The sequence below is a fragment of the Esox lucius genome, chromosome 23 (assembly GCF_011004845.1).
Source record: "Esox lucius isolate fEsoLuc1 chromosome 23, fEsoLuc1.pri, whole genome shotgun sequence".
Taxonomy (NCBI): Eukaryota; Metazoa; Chordata; class Actinopteri; order Esociformes; family Esocidae; genus Esox; species Esox lucius.
This window is the reverse complement of record NC_047591.1, coordinates 8,044,506-8,056,638: the sequence shown is the minus strand read 5'-3', so window position 1 is coordinate 8,056,638 and position 12,133 is coordinate 8,044,506. Positions and strand designations below refer to the sequence as shown.

Sequence of the window (12,133 nt, the reverse complement as noted above, 5' to 3'; positions counted from 1 at the left end):
ACAAAAACTGCATTATTTGCATTATAAACTAGATACGCTCTGTTCATAGCTGGTCTAACAAGCGTCCCGCGTCTTCACCTGATTTTGTGTTTACATTTGTAAGATCAGATTACAATGTATTTTAAATTGTCTACATATCTACAGATGTGGGAATAATCAAAATCTGTCCAGGTTCAGGACAAAGACTGCATAAACTAGGTATAAATAGGGCTGTTCTTGTCATATCTATACCTCACAGGTAACGCGGTTTTCATCGTTGGATCTAGGGAATTACGAACTAGTGTCGACACAATATCAAAATGTTTGGTTGGTACGTGCCTATATACACATAATTGACTGAATACTGTGTAGCGTGGACATGTGAATAGTTCTATTTCAGATGAATAGGTGGGCGTAGTTGTGGGAATTGCTGACATTTGTTTCTTTCCCTGTGCTTACTCAACTATGGGATTGGAGACAATGTAGTGATTGCAGATCATACCATGTTGCAAAACAACGAGTGTCTGTGAGTTGTAACTTCACAAAAGGCCAAAAGTAAGAAATCCCAATACTAAAATATGAAGGAAAGTGGGAACATTGTTGACACCACAAGACCGGTCACAGTTCTGCATTAGGAGCTTCTTTCCTCTGGGTCTCTGGGCTGGGCTGAAATTACTGTCCCACCTGAATCAGACCGGACCGTCAGGACAGGTCTGTCTCGTCGGAATCAGACCGGACTGTCAGGAAAGTACTGTCCCACCTGAATCAGACCGGACTGTCCCACCTGAATCAGACCGGACCGTCAGGACAGTACTGTCCCACCTGAATCAGACCGGACCGTCAGGACAATACTGTCCCACCTGAACCAGGGGGATGAAAGAAAGGTGTGAGATCAAGAGTGAGTTAATGGGATGGATTATTTGTGTATTGAAACTTTACAGTAAACCATGTATGATTCAATTTTAAATATCCTTAGAATAGTCTAGTGGTATCCACGCTGCTTATTTAGTGTATATTGTAACAAAATTATTTTTAAATCCATGTGAAATTTTTTATGTGGTAAATCAGGATTTCTTTGTCGACCCTCAAGGAAAGCTGATGAATGGCCTAGAGTGCTCTCCCATGGCTCAGATACTGTTGGAAGCTGTCTTTTTTCACTGCCCTGGATTCTAATACTCCAACAAAGGTCTCTGTGACTTACAGCACCAAAATATCTCCCAAATAAGTCAACCTATAGAAAAATGTTGACCTACAAAACAACAGATCAGGAAAGAGGACAGCTTTGTCTTCATCTGGAATAAAACCTAACCGTACTATTAATAACATCACTTTCAGGGTGACCCATTTCATGCGAGCATAAGTATTGGGAGTAAGTATGAAGGCTAGTATTTTCTCACAAATCCATTGCAAAGAATAACAGCATTGAGTCTGTGACCCACTGACTCTTGGTGTCATCTGTTGAGTTGCTTTTCCAAGCCTTTGCTACCGTCATTTTGAGCTGTTGCTTGTTTTGGGGAGTTTCTAAACTTCAGTCTCAAAATTCTGCCGCTGAAGTCTTCTGCAAACAGTTAGTGACACCCCAGCATTCTTAAGATTGTTGATTTCACTGACATTTTATTTTAGGTTTTTTGCTCACAGCTCCGGTCAATTTTCGTTCATCAACTGCTGTTGTTTTCCTTGGCAGACCTTGTCATTGCCAATTGGTGAAGTCACTAGTGGTCTCTTGATTTTCAGGACATTCCAAACTGTTGATTTGGCTATGCCGAAAGTTTGTTCTATGGTTCAAATTTATTTCCTCTTTTATTTCAGAATCCAAGCGCTTGCTTTTCTTTCATAGCACAAGCAACTCAGACTATGTATTTACAGCTCTTTTAAGTGTGAACAATCAATGCAATAGAAAACATCTGATCAGGCAAACCGGTCAGCCACAGGTAAAATGGGGGGATGGAACTCTTAGTTGGTAACATGTAAGTGTTAAAATGGACAGAAATAAAGATGAAATTCTTCATCTTTTAATGGTATTTTCATGTGTTGATTGTACAGCAAAAATAGTCATTCCAACTTCACTGTCCCTACACCTACTGAGGGTACTGTTTCTTGTATGTTGTGTCCCTCCAAAGTCATGAAACCAATGGACAAATATAAATTAGGTTGGTCCTCACACATTGTCCACATCTATATCTTCTAACTGGTTTCAACAGTCCTGTTTTTTTTTTTATATCAAATACATGTTTTGTGATATATTTAAGGAGAAAATACTTGCTTTTATGTAACACCATCAATATAAAAATCTCAGAAACACAAATCAATGACACGAAAGTTTCAATATATTGACATGTCTTCTAGAGGAGCTATATAACATCTTTGATTGCCATCCTACAGACAACAGCATCCAGAAGACACTTGTCTTCCTGGGGTGTGGTTTTGTACAGCTGAAAAAAATAAGAACATACTGAGTGAAGTGCAATAAATGCTAGTAACTTTGACTGAGTCTTTCGTTTGTCCAACACTGCAGGGTTAAAGGAAATCCAGACTAACCTTTTTGATCTGAACAGTGTCAGTCATCTTAGAGACATCCTCAACTGGGATCTGTTTTCCATCTACCTTGACCATGACATCAGTCACATGATGTGTCTCCTCTGTTGGATGGACCAGAACAATGAGGACTGCAGAGTCACTGTCTGATATCCCAAACCTCTTAAAGGCCTCTGAAATCTAAAGGAAACAAATATCCGTTAAGAGAAAATCGGATGTAATACTACTTTGAAAGGAGTGTAATTGTATGTGTGTGTGTCATACTTTCAGATACTGCCGTTTTTAGGTTGGTGTATGCAGACCAACACCCTGATGTCATAAACAGCACGTTTTTAACAAAAACTACATATATGAGCTCCAAAAGAATAGTGTGTACTGTAAATGTCTTATTTAGGTCCTGAAGTGAAGTGTTATTAAAAAAAAAATTCAGTCCACGTAGTAATTATTACTCAGCTAACTTACAGAGGCTACTTACATTATTAGTGGGTGAAAGGTTGTAGATTATTTCAGAATACAAGCTCCTTGTCTTCATTTTTCCGATTCTATGTAAGTGGACTGCTTTGTTAGCTGCCACTAGCACTTGGAAGGGGTTTACTATCTGCAACGGGAACATGTCAAATAATCGGTTTGTGGATCAATGCATCAACTCCAATTAAGCAGGCATACATTCTTTAAAACTAAGATATCCAGCAAGCCCCATTGTTTTACCATAGATGGGTTTATCAAAGCACCATTGATCTTTCCTTCCATTGCATTTTTTCTCAATTCGGACGCGTTTTTCACATCTTTGAATAGCAACTGAGTTACACTGTGGTCAGGAAATAGTTCAAATTCATGGGTTGACTGCATAACTGAAGAAATAGGAATTATTGGATATAAAACGCCGAGGTAGACGACCTTACATGCGGTTGAAAAATATTTCACTGTAGAGGGAACAATAACATAGTAACACAAGCCTTCAGAAAGGTTCCGGTCTTGATTACTAACGAAATCTAGTTTGTGCTGTTAAATTTGTCAATACATATAATACAGTTATACCTTGAAGATAATTGTGCGTATGATTAAAACAGCCCACTATAGAGAATCTGTTTACTTTGTATAATTATATGAACCTTTCATTGTAAAACAGCTTCTATGCTGCGTACGGACTCTTTCACTGACGGACCTGTAAACTAAAAATCTCAACTGTCTTTTTGCCTTTTAGCTAGCTAGCTAGTTACAGAAAGATTTAGATTTGTAGCTTTATTTTAATTTAATTATTACTTAACATGTAATAATACGTTTTTCTTAGCCAACGGCCTATTAGCATTTCATTTTTCATTGATCTCCGTGTAGCAGAATTGGTAAACGATGAACATGGAGAAATTTGAAGGATATATTTTCACTGCTCTTTGCAGCATCAACTTTTTGGTTTCATGTCTTCTGTTCTCCAAAATAACACGGGAGCAAAGGGAGCCTTATATGGACGAACTATTTCACGTTCCTCAAGCACAGAAGTATTGCCACGGGAAGTTTAACGAGGTATTTTTTTTGCTACTCAATGCAATTCACTTTCCTTTATGTTGCATTGTTTCTTGCCAGAATAACGTGAGTCTCATGATCTCTGGACATACAGTGGGACAGGTTGACAGACCTTTCCACCTTAAGCAATCTGTGACCATTGACATACAGACCAGACTCTCGCTAGTGACGTTAATGGGAAGCCATTGCATGAATCCTAAAACGCTTTGCAATTGTGATGTAGTATAGGCCTATGTAACAAAAATCTGGCCTCTAATGTATCTCTTCTTCCCACTTCTTTTTCTAGTGGGACCCTATGATTACCACTCTCCCAGGCCTCTACCTCGCATCCGTGGGTGTGATTAAGCCAGTGATCTGGCTGGCAGACCTTACAGGGAAAGTGGTGTGTTCTACTGCCATGCTGCGCTTCATCAACCTCCTCTTCAATTGTGGCATCCTCTACCTGCTCTATCTCATCATCTGCAAGCTACACTTCAAGGAAAAGGTACCTAGCTTATAACATGTTTATTTTTTATTTCATGTTTGTTCTGTGAGTGACCAACTCCTGTTCTGGAGAGACACTGTAGGTAATATGCAAACTTTTGCTTCTGCCAAGCTCATGCACACCTTGGTAAAAGAAGGCCTGAATTGAAGACTTAAAAATGTATTTCATTATAACTTGCATTCCACTGTTAATTCTAACAACCATTCTCTGTCTTCTCTTCCAGACAAAGACCGCGTCTCGCAGAGTCCTCTTGGCATTATCCCTGTCTATGTTCCCTGTGCTCTACTTCTTCAACTTTCTCTACTACACAGATGCCGGTTCTACGTTCTTTATACTCTTCACCTATCTCATGACGCTTTATGGCTGCCACAAGGCCTCAGCACTTCTCAGTGTCTTTGCCATCTTCTTTCGCCAGACCAACATCATCTGGGTAGCGTTCTGTGCCGGTACAGTGATAGCCAACAAGATGGACGAGACATGGCGGATGGAACAGTCGAAGAAGAAGGACGACAAGTCGCCTTCACAGATCCCTCTGTCTGTCAGCGGCGTGAAGAGAGTGATGCATTTCCTCTTGGAATTCCTGATCACTGCCAATCACGTGAAGGCCGTGCTGCTGGTGACGTGGCCGTACGTCCTAGTCGCCGTGGGATTCGTCACATTCGTCGCCTTTAACGACGGGATCGTAGTCGGCGACCGGACCAGCCACGAGGCCTGCCTGAACTTCCCTCAGCTTTTCTACTTCTTCTCCTTCACCCTCTTCTTCTCTGCCCCCACATCCCTCTGCTACAGCCGTGCTCTCCGCTTCCTTCAGACCCTCAAGAAGCAGCCCTTCCTCTACCTCTTCATCACAGGCGTATGCCTGCTCCTGGTGTGGAAGTTCACCTACGTCCACAAGTACCTCCTAGCTGACAACCGGCACTTCACTTTCTATGTGTGGAATAGGATTTTCCAGAAGCACGAGGCGGTGCGCTACGCCCTCATCCCTGCCTACCTGTTCGCAGCGTGGAACTTCATGGACACTCTGAAGTACCGCTCCCTGTTCTGGAGCCTGGCGTTCTTCTTGTGTCTGCTGGCAGCCACAGTTCCTCAGAAGCTGCTGGAGTTCAGGTACTTCATTGTTCCGTACCTGCTCTACCGCCTTCACATGCCTCTGCCCTCCCTCACCAGACTGGGGCTGGAGTTCCTCCTCTACACCGCCGTCAATGCAGCCACACTTCACATCTTTGTCTACAAGACTTTTCAGTGGCCAAACAACCCAGCTGTACAGAGATTTATGTGGTAGCCAGACCTGAAAACGAGGAAGCCAGCGGTTACCAAACACGTATAGGTAATACATTTTTAAACTAATAGAGCCAGGCGTTGTTCCTATTGGTATGATGTCATGGTCAGGAAGAAAATCTGGGCCTCAGTTTGAGAATAATTTCCTGTGAAGACTTCTTTGAAGACTGTTATCCAATACATTGCAACTGTGCATTTAAGGATGAGTAGACCAAAAAAAATTAGACAAGCCATATTTTTGAACTGGGATCTATTTATGTACAGTATACTGTATGGTTCTGATAGAGTTTTGGGGGTTTTGCCAATGAAGAACGTGGATGAACTATATTAACTCTGTTGTGGAGTTATGTTGTGTTATCTCTATTTTTTCAATGTATTTACCAAAGTTGCTTGGGGGTTGACAGTCAGAATGATGCGGCTTTCAACATGAGTCATTTTCAATATAGATGATCTCTGTGTTCAAATACATTAGTTTTTTCATTTTTTTTTAAATGGAAAGCTTCCATAAACCATTTAAACCAACTGATATTAATGGATATTTTGCTGTTATACTCTTAAGATTAATGTTGTGAAATTATTTTGCCTTCAACTGTATTCCTGTGAATAATGTTCTTCAAATTTTGTGTTTCTTGAATTTGTTTGGCAAACCCTAAAATCCCTTTATGTCCCGGCCTAAGATATCCAGTAGCTCATCTATTCTGTTAGTCTTTGACAAGCCCAGATTCTTCAAAAATAACATGTACCTTAGGTTTTTTTGTTCAGAATGTATTAACTGTATTTTTTACCTGTGTCTTTACCTGTCTGACTATTGCTGATCTTTTTAGTCCCTGTAGGTCTCTGTGATTAAACGATCACAAGGATGCAATAAAAGGATATGATGCCGACATTGTGGAGTTATTCACTTTTAGTCAATGTCATCATGAGATGTCAGCCATTGCTATATTCTTTAATTTGGCTGTTATACCACATGGTGGTGATCTAACACAGTTTCGTATCTACTGAACCCAGTCCTGAATTCTGCCCCACTTGGTTGATTAGGAAACATTGTTCTGAGAAAACAAATAAACCATGTGACACACATATCTGGTCAGGCTAGATTGAACAAGAAGGAATGTCTGTAACTGTAAATTAGGTATTGATTACATTGTAGAAGTGTCATGAAGTGTTCTTCCAGCCTACACTGATGAAAATAATCGTCATCTATGCTGGCCTACTTCAAAATAATTACACTCAACATGAGTTATCCGCTGTTTGCATAGGTGCTTAATAATGACAAAAGCAGGATGTAACAGGAATAATCAGACAGTGTTAGGTACACTATTCCGCAAAAGGTTGCTTGGTTAACAACCTATAATTTAACTGCAATGGTTGTCCATATGAAAGGTAATTGTCACAATGTTTTGATGTTTTTGTTGTTTTAAATGTTCGCCTATTTTACACAAGGCCTTGTTTTCTCTTTTTGTAGATGATCCCAAAAAAATTTTGGTTGTCACATTTTGCTGAATGTCCATGATAATATTTATTGTTCTCAAATGTACTCTGTAACAAAACCAAATATAAATAATACACTTACCAACACAGAAATATTCCCATGTAAAATTAGCTTTCCTTTTATTGCTATCACTACCAATGGACAGAGAAAGGTCAAGTAGAAAATTCAGTGTTCATTTTTCCTCAAACAAACATACATGCCAACCAATTGCTCAAATGCACAAAAAGGACACTTTTATAATACATTCATGTTTTATCGGTAGATGTTTTTTCTTATCAAGACAATAAAATTGATGACTCAGGAAACATTCATAATTTCTAAACAAAACAGTAGCAAAGATTATTTTCATGCTCATTACTCTTTAATTTAGCACTCACCATCTGTAATTGTTACTGCACAAAGACAATTAGTGTGTCTTATCATTAGGCACTGAAACACTTGTGTGACTATATCAGTGAAATTAATAATGTTTTTTGTAGAAAGAAAAGAGGCGTCAGTTGCCCTAAGAACATGAGGACAAAATCTCTTTTTTTTAATGTTAGATACTTCATAATTTAATCAGGCTCTAGGATTTAATTGTTCACTGAAGCTGCAAGATTTTGCTCTAAAAGGGTAAAAAGAAAAAGAGAGAACATAGAGGAGCAAGAAATATCTTAATTAAAGCTGCAAGCAGCGTTTCAGGGGGCCATGCGGGGCACAGGAAGCATTTCACTGCATTCTCTCACTAAAGACAGTTTTTGCTATTTAAAAATGGCCAATGCCACTAATAGTAAGGATGTCCAATCGAAGGAGAGGAAATCACAAAAAAACAAAAAGACCTTGAAACCAGAAAAAGAACCAGGCAATCCTAGTTCAGCCGATTAGAATATTGTTGTCACTGGCAGGTTTCAATCCCTGGTTTTCTATGTGGCAGACTGTCTTTAATCATGCTATTTAAACAGCAGAATGCAGCTTTTATCTCAGCCATTACATTTTTGCTGAAATAACATGGACAACAGAACATTTATTAACGGAACTAAAGAGTAGTCTTGCACAAAGACTGTATAGATAATAGCTATACAGCCTACTTATAACGAAAACAATGACTCCAATCACTCCATGGCTGATTCGTCTCGTTGGAAAAAAATATGAGAATCATGGTATTACAGAGGGGGTATATATTGTTGTGTGAAGGCTGAAAAGTACAGAGTGGATATACATTTCTGAAATACAAAATTTGGAACATCTCAGAGGGGAATCAAAACATGGTCTGAATATTGAAGAACATGGATGTCCCAACTACACCACAGGGGCTACTGGTTGTCACTACAGCTCTCTATCCTCTCCAAATGTAAATTTTACCCCAGCCATTATAATTTTGCTCAGATAAAGTGGGCAACAAAACATTTGTAATCAGAACTAAAGTGTACTGTTGTACAAAGATTACTATAGATGGCTAGCTAATAGCTATACAGCCTACAGCCTACTAAATCAATGACTCCAATCACTCCATGGCTGGTTCCTTTCTTTGGAAAACAATAACAGTATAAAAGGGTCAAGTAATACAATTCTTCTCTCAGATATATGAAAATCATGGTATTTCAGATATGTATTGTTGTGTGAAGGCTGAAAAGCACCTAGTGGATAAACATTCAAGAGATACCGACTTTGGAATGTCTGAGAATGGAATTGAACTGGGGTCACAATATTCAAGGACCGGAATGTCCCCACTACACCACAGGGCCTGCTGGCAGTCCAAATAGTCTGAATGGGTTGTGATCTATAATACCCCAAATAGCATAGACAGATGTATATTTTTGAAAATCCACCTGAAACATTTACAACATAACTGTAAACTGTTTTGTTTTAGGCATACTATAACACAGCTACTGAAGGTTGCAGCCAGCAAAGTTTTTGTCTATTCTGAACAAATCCTAATATGTCATTTGTTTTGTCTACAGCGAGGCTGGAACAGCAGTTGGCTGCATGGCAGTCTGTGTCTCTAACCACTACGCCTTTTAACAAGGGATAGCCTATCACTCCCTCACTTATTCAGTAAGAGACATTCACTCTTCTTGGCCAGCTTCACTTATGCGGTCTGGCAAAAACCATGTCTGTATAAAGTGGAGAATGTGCGTATGTGTTATGTATAGAGATATGGGACATTGTGCTTGTGGGGGAGGAGTTGGGTTTCTTGGATGAAAATAGGAATGTCTGTTTGCTGAGTGACAGGAGAATGTGTGTGTCATTTTATGTGGACATATAAGAGTGTGTGTAAAGAGAGACGGGAGAAAGTGTATTTGGAGGGATGGAGTAGAGGGTAGGGTAGGAATGTGTGTGTGGAGCAAAGAATGTGTCTTGGTGAGGAGTGGAAGGAGGAGTGTGTGGATTGTGTGTGAAGAGAGAATATAATGTGTGTGTTAGTGGGGAGGGAGGAGTGCATATATTAGCCACCCTGCGTTAGCCACCCTGCATTAGCCACACAGCTGAGTGACAGCTAAAATCCTCTTCCTCTAACGTCACATGCACACGAAGTGGCCAAAATGAAATGTCACCCTGGCTGAATTCCTAATACCATTGACTTTGAATGGGAAAGGGTTTAGCTTGTTAAGCTGAAGAATGTTTGGCTCAGTTACCTCATTTAGTGATTAACATCTCCAGAAAGTTATGTCTCTGACATATTTGGCAGATTTTTTGATGAATCTCGTAAAATCAGTGAGGTTTGTAGCACCACCATGAGAGCTAGCTGTTTATACCTTTCAGGGTTCATTTCTGGCTTTGGTGTTTATCTGTAAAGCAAGTAGCATCTTTCTTGGATAACCGTTTTAGGATTTTTAGCCTTATATAAGATTTGCCACAACTATGTCAAATTAAATTGCGCATTGTGGCCACATTGTTTGAGTTATCAACTTTTTTACAGAATTTTAGAGAAAATGGTCCACAGATCCTTCACAGCAAACAGCATGCCAATCTATCCAACGGTCTCGGAGATGTCATTTAAGATGTCAAAATAACGCAAAACACTGGTGAGGTTTATAGCGCCCCCATAAGGTCATTCTATACTTGACTTCTGCTGTCCATTTGTGTCAGAGATGTTAATGGGCATGATTCGTTTGGTAGCTGTCAGATATTCCCATGTGGATTTATGGCCTTATATAGTCATAGACCCGCCAAGCTCAATTTCATTCGCTGATTTCAGCCATATTGTCTGACATATCAACCTTCCTTACATAACATTTAAAGATAATGGTTCAAAGGTCCTTCACACCAAACGGCATGCAAATCCGTTCAGCGGGCTCGGAGATGTCGTTAACGTGTTTTTCACCAAATTCAAAATGGAGGAAAATCCCAGGGGCAAATTTGAAAGACCCCAGAGACTTTTTTGGTCAGCATGAGAAGGGGTATATCTGGAACTTCGTTGCATGTCTCTACGACATTCGGTTCATGAGATCTGAGCTTCACTTTTTCAATTTTCGACTGAGTGTTACAGCGCCACCATGAGGAGTATGGGTACCATGATGGCTTGTCTACAATCAGGCAAAGTTTGGAGCGTTTTGAACTAGAGGGGACCGATCTATGGACCTCTGAAAATGGCCCTGGAGAATAATAATAATAATAATAATAAACGTACAAACATAAGAGGGTTCCAGCAACTTTGATGCTTGGTCCCCTAATTAACACCAGCTATGCCAGAGAAGTTGTCAGCACTACGGCCACCATGTGGAAAACGTTCAAGTGCTCTTTTACATTTCTCTTTTCCCTTTTGATTCTCTTTACTTTATCTTACCTTAAGTCAATTTAATTGTCATGCAGGATAAAGGTAGTACTGCATATGGAACAAAAGATATAAATCTGTTTTGAAGGCTCTACCTAGAAGCCTCAGGCTTTATCCCAAACCCTGCTGAGAAAAGAAGAAAAAGGAGCACAAGAGGTCTATTTCTTCACAGAACATCTTTGAACTGGAAGCTCATGAAGACTGCACACATATGCCACTATTAAACAAGAGGATTCTGCATGCAGGGAATCAAATACATCAACTATATGTGTCTGTGTGATACAGAGACTGAAAATAAAATCAATTGGAAGAAGACAGATTATTGAAATATATGTCTTTAGTGATTTTCTAGCAGTGGAAAAAAAGATACTAGCAGATCCTATGATACAATGCATTGCATACTCTGACACATACACATGCACACACACACACAGGGAGTGCTGTGTCTCAGGTGGCATACAGAGCTACAGTGCTAATAGAGTGCACTTCGGCAGTGGGCTGCAGTGATGTCATCTTATGAGAGAGGATTCTCTGGTCTCCCTGCCCACGCTCCTCAAGACGCTGTCACTATGAATCAGTCGGCCTCCCGACACAAAAACACACACACACTTACAAAAAATCCACACAGTTTGCACAAGTACACACATACACGTGAAAATACACACAAAAAATGCATGTGCAGAGGAAATCCTCAAACAGACACACACCCGTACGCTTAAAAGCACACACTACTGCTTTCCCAGGTACACCATGGCAAAATGTAGGAACGGCTGCTTTCTGAGGTACCACCGTGGAGTATTCCCTGTAGATGCACCTAAGCTCTGCTCATGACAAATCTGCTTTTTGTGTCACTAAACATACAACCTTTTATGATCCTGTCTTTCATCTTACATTTCTTTTTAATTGATTCCATTAAACTTGGGGAGGGTTTGCATGTGTGAGTGTTTGTCATCTGTGTTACATGTGGGGATCTGATGTCTCCACAAAGATCTGAAAAATAAGTCCCTGCAATGTTGTTAGTCATAGGTCACAGTTTAGTTTTTGCCCTCAAATAGCTCACCTGATTCAACAGGTAAGGGCTTGTTAATTA

General features: G+C 39.9%; 2 protein-coding genes across 2 annotated transcripts; one reads left to right on the top strand and one right to left on the bottom strand.

Moving 5' to 3' along the window:
• Positions 1-1,762: 1,762 nt before the first annotated feature.
• Positions 1,763-3,439, bottom strand: tprkb (Tp53rk binding protein). The gene is given in 4 exon segments (NM_001303906.1): positions 1,763-2,411; positions 2,518-2,694; positions 2,990-3,112; positions 3,223-3,439. Coding segments are annotated over 4 exon segments (522 nt in total). The 5' UTR covers positions 3,364-3,439; the 3' UTR covers positions 1,763-2,330.
• A 148-nt stretch (positions 3,440-3,587) lies between these two features.
• alg10 (ALG10 alpha-1,2-mannosyltransferase) lies at positions 3,588-6,683 on the top strand. The gene is made up of 3 exons (XM_010900784.3): positions 3,588-4,035; positions 4,322-4,519; positions 4,743-6,683. The coding sequence occupies exons 1-3, from the start codon at positions 3,865-3,867 to the stop codon at positions 5,799-5,801; spliced, it is 1,428 nt and encodes a 475-aa protein (XP_010899086.2). The 5' UTR covers positions 3,588-3,864; the 3' UTR covers positions 5,802-6,683.
• The last annotated feature ends 5,450 nt before the right edge of the window (positions 6,684-12,133 follow it).